Here is a 3,398-nt window from a genome sequence, read left to right on the forward strand (position 1 = left end):
AATTGAACTCAGGACCTCTGGAAGAACAGTCAGTGCTCTTAACCACTGAGCCATCTCTCCAGCCCCTAGTGACTTATTTTTAATAATTCCTTTTTTTTTTAAAAGATTTAGTTATTTATTATATGTAAGTACACTGTAGCTGTCTTCAGACACTCCAGAAGAGGGCATCAGATCTCATTATGGATGGTTGTGAGCCATCATGTGGTTGCTGGGATTTGAACTCAGGACCTTCGGAAGAGCAGTCGGTGCTCTTAACAGCTAAGCCATCTCTCCAGTCCCTTAATAATTCATTTAATTTTATGTGCATTGGTATTTTTTGTCTGCATTCTTGTCTTTGTGAGGTATCAGACAGTTGTGAGCTGCTATGTGGGTGCTGGGAATTGAACCTCAGTCCTCTGGAAGAACAGACAGGGCTCCTAACCACTGAGCTATCTCTCCAGTCCCACAATTAGTAATTCTTTTGTTTGTTTGTTTGTTTGTTTTCGAGACAGGGTTTCTCTGTGCAGCCCTGGCTGTCCTGGAACTCACTCTGTAGACCAGGCTGGCCTCCAACTCAGAAATCCGCCTGCCTCTGCCTCCCAAGTGCTGGGATTAAAGGCATGCGCCACCACTGCCTGGCAGTAATTCTTAAATATTCTTTGTTACCTAGAAAATTGTCTATATACCTTTATGGTTGTATTCTAATAATAAATTTCTATTATTCCATATTAGTAAGTACATATTTTACCTGATAGCTCATCTACAAGACTGATGACATCATCTGCTGTCCAGCCTTTGGCACCTGTGTCATACAGTAACTTAATGGCATTAGCCAAACCTTTCAGACTGGATTCATCTGTAGGTCCTTCTATCATTTCCTGCCAAATCACCTGCCCTGGATTGAAACAAAGGGTAGAATATGATCAAACAGATGGTTTTGTGATAAAGATTTCAGAAATTGTTTGGAACGAAAAGGATTATACAATCCTATACACAGGAACAGCACTGAGACTGGCTGACACATGAAAGGGTCTATGCCTAGCCAATAAGTCTTGTTGGCTACAGAGTCCTCGGGACTTATTGTGCCATCCTTTCAAATGACAAGGATGAAAATTTATATTACAGCTTGGTTATACAGTCCAAAGTAACTAATAAAGAAAGACAGATGCCTCACCTGCTCAAACAAAAGGCAAAGAATCACCTTTAGCTGATCTGTGCACACTGCACATTCCATACACATGTTAATGCAGAAATATACATTATCTTCAAAAACTTATGTGCTCACAAAGAAAAATAACCAAACACCTGTAAAGGTTTTTTGTTTTGTTTTGTTTTTGTTTGTTTTGTTTTTGTTTTGTTTTTTGTTTTTTGAGACAGAGTTTCTCTGTGTAGCCCTGGCTGCCCTATAACTCACTCTGTAGACCAGGCTGGCCTCGAACCCAGAAATCCACCTGTCTCTGCCTCCCAAGTGTTGGGATTAAAGGTGTGCGCCACCACTGCCAGGCTCCAGTAAAGTTAAAGCAGCAAGATTCACCCTCGAGGACGCTGAAAAGGGTGCTGAGACATATGCTGTTTCATCAAAACTTGCTTCTCAGAGAGCTTCAAAGCAGCCGACCCCAGTCTATCCAGCCGACCCCAGTCTATCCAGCCGACCTCAGTCTATCCAGCTGACCCCGGTCTATCCGGCCCATCCCAGTCTATCCGGCTGACCCCGGTCTATCCAACCTCTTAGGCTGTTCCAGTCAGTTCTTCAGTTGCACTCTTATGTCACACAGAGACTGGACAACAAATGTTACAGCTAGATTTCTTAAGACTGACCAATATCCCAATTTTTAGGGCTTCCCAAAGAGAGGTTACTCCCAGACAGCAGGAAGCAATATTAAGAAGATGGCCCTCTGTTCCCAAAACTGGGATAAGTGACTTTTGGTCGTTCAATGGATGATGGATATCTGTCATCATTTTAGGAAGGTTAGTCACAGTTGCAAATGGTCTTGGTCTGGGATGATACAAAATAAAAGAGGTTAGATTCGGGGATTTCTCTTGTTCTTTCTTCTATTCTTTTTTCTCTCCTATCTAGTATTAGGGAAAAGGGGTGAGAAGGGATAAAAAGAAAAAGGGGGGTATAGGCATGCTAGGATAAAAGGGTAGATTATTGAATTTACTTTTAAACTAAAGAGCATCAACAAGCTAAATGTTTTGCATTAGTATGGATTTTGTATGTTGATATAAATTTAAGGTAACTTTTGCTAAAACTTAATGTATGTACGTTTCAACTCTTTCATAGGTATCATACCTATGCAACTTATTTAAAAATGCAATGTGATGTTCTTGTCCTTTTGAAAGCTGCTATTATAAACTGTTTAGAATAACTAAGAAAAGCAAGTTAGTTAGTCAATCAAACTTAAGTTTATGTTAGGTATTGGTATAGTTAATTACAGAAATATGTTTCCTAGGTTGAACAGATAGTAAATAGCTAGTAACAATGTTTGCCTGTTCAGTTATACTATAGAGAGAAAGATAAATGGTCTTCAAAATCTTCAGATGTACAGAATATGGCATTTAAAGATGTTTTATTAATAAAAGGCTTTTTAGACAATGAGACATCTCAGCTCCTGGCTGCACCCCATTCCACTTCAAAGATGATGGTGAGTGTGATGGTTTGTATATTCTTGGCACAGGGAGTGGCACTAATTAGAGGGTGTGGCCCTGCTGGAGTAGGAGTGGCCTTGTTGAGTGGGTGTGTCACTGTGGGGTGGGCTTTGTCCTAGCTGCCCAGAAGCAGTCTTCCACTAACTGCCTTCGGATGAAGATGTAAACTGCCTCAGCTCTGCCTGCATCATACCTGCCTTAATGCTGCTATGCTCCCACCTTGATGATGATGGGCTAAACCTCTGAACCTGTAAGCCAGCCCCAATTAAATATTTTTTATAAGACTTGCCTTGGTCATGGTGTCTGTTCACAGCAGTAAAAACCTAAGTAAGACAATGAGCATCAAAGAACCTTCATATAAGCTGTAGACAAGCAGGACACAGAAGAAGTCTACTGTCAAGCTGTGTAAGGATGAGGTAAGCAAGTCCTTCTTAATTCCTTCTTCACAAAAAAGTCTGTTATGTACTGGGCCAGAAGGCCGAAGATGATACGCCAACATTGCAAAGGAATCTTGGATAACTGTGTAAGCAGCCAAGTCTCTGTCTGTCTACAGTTTTGGAAGCTGCCTCTCTACACTTCCTGTTTACTCAGGTAATACTTATCCTTCTCAGGTCTCCGATGGGGCTGAAGACAAGTTATAGTTATAGACTCAGAATTAAACTTAAGTTGCTTAACATTAAAAAAATGTATGCTAGCCAGGCAGTGGTGGCGCACGCCTTTAATCCTAGCACTTGGGAGGCAAGAGGCAGGCGGATTTCCGAGTTCGAGGC

At 41.2% G+C, this 3,398-nt stretch overlaps 1 protein-coding gene across 3 annotated transcripts in view; it reads right to left on the reverse strand.

Annotated features, from left to right (window-relative positions):
* Window positions 1-3,398, reverse strand: part of Fbxo47 (F-box protein 47) — a 37,098-nt gene that overhangs the window by 4,165 nt on the left and 29,535 nt on the right. For all 3 annotated transcript variants that reach the window (XM_031351888.1, XM_031351890.1, XM_031351889.1), the window contains exon 8: window positions 728-874. In XM_031351888.1, coding sequence (XP_031207748.1) covers window positions 728-874 — 147 coding nt within the window. The remainder of the gene's footprint in view (window positions 1-727; window positions 875-3,398) is intronic.

The sequence above is a fragment of the Mastomys coucha genome, unplaced genomic scaffold, assembly GCF_008632895.1.
Source record: "Mastomys coucha isolate ucsf_1 unplaced genomic scaffold, UCSF_Mcou_1 pScaffold5, whole genome shotgun sequence".
Classification (NCBI taxonomy): Eukaryota; Metazoa; Chordata; class Mammalia; order Rodentia; family Muridae; genus Mastomys; species Mastomys coucha.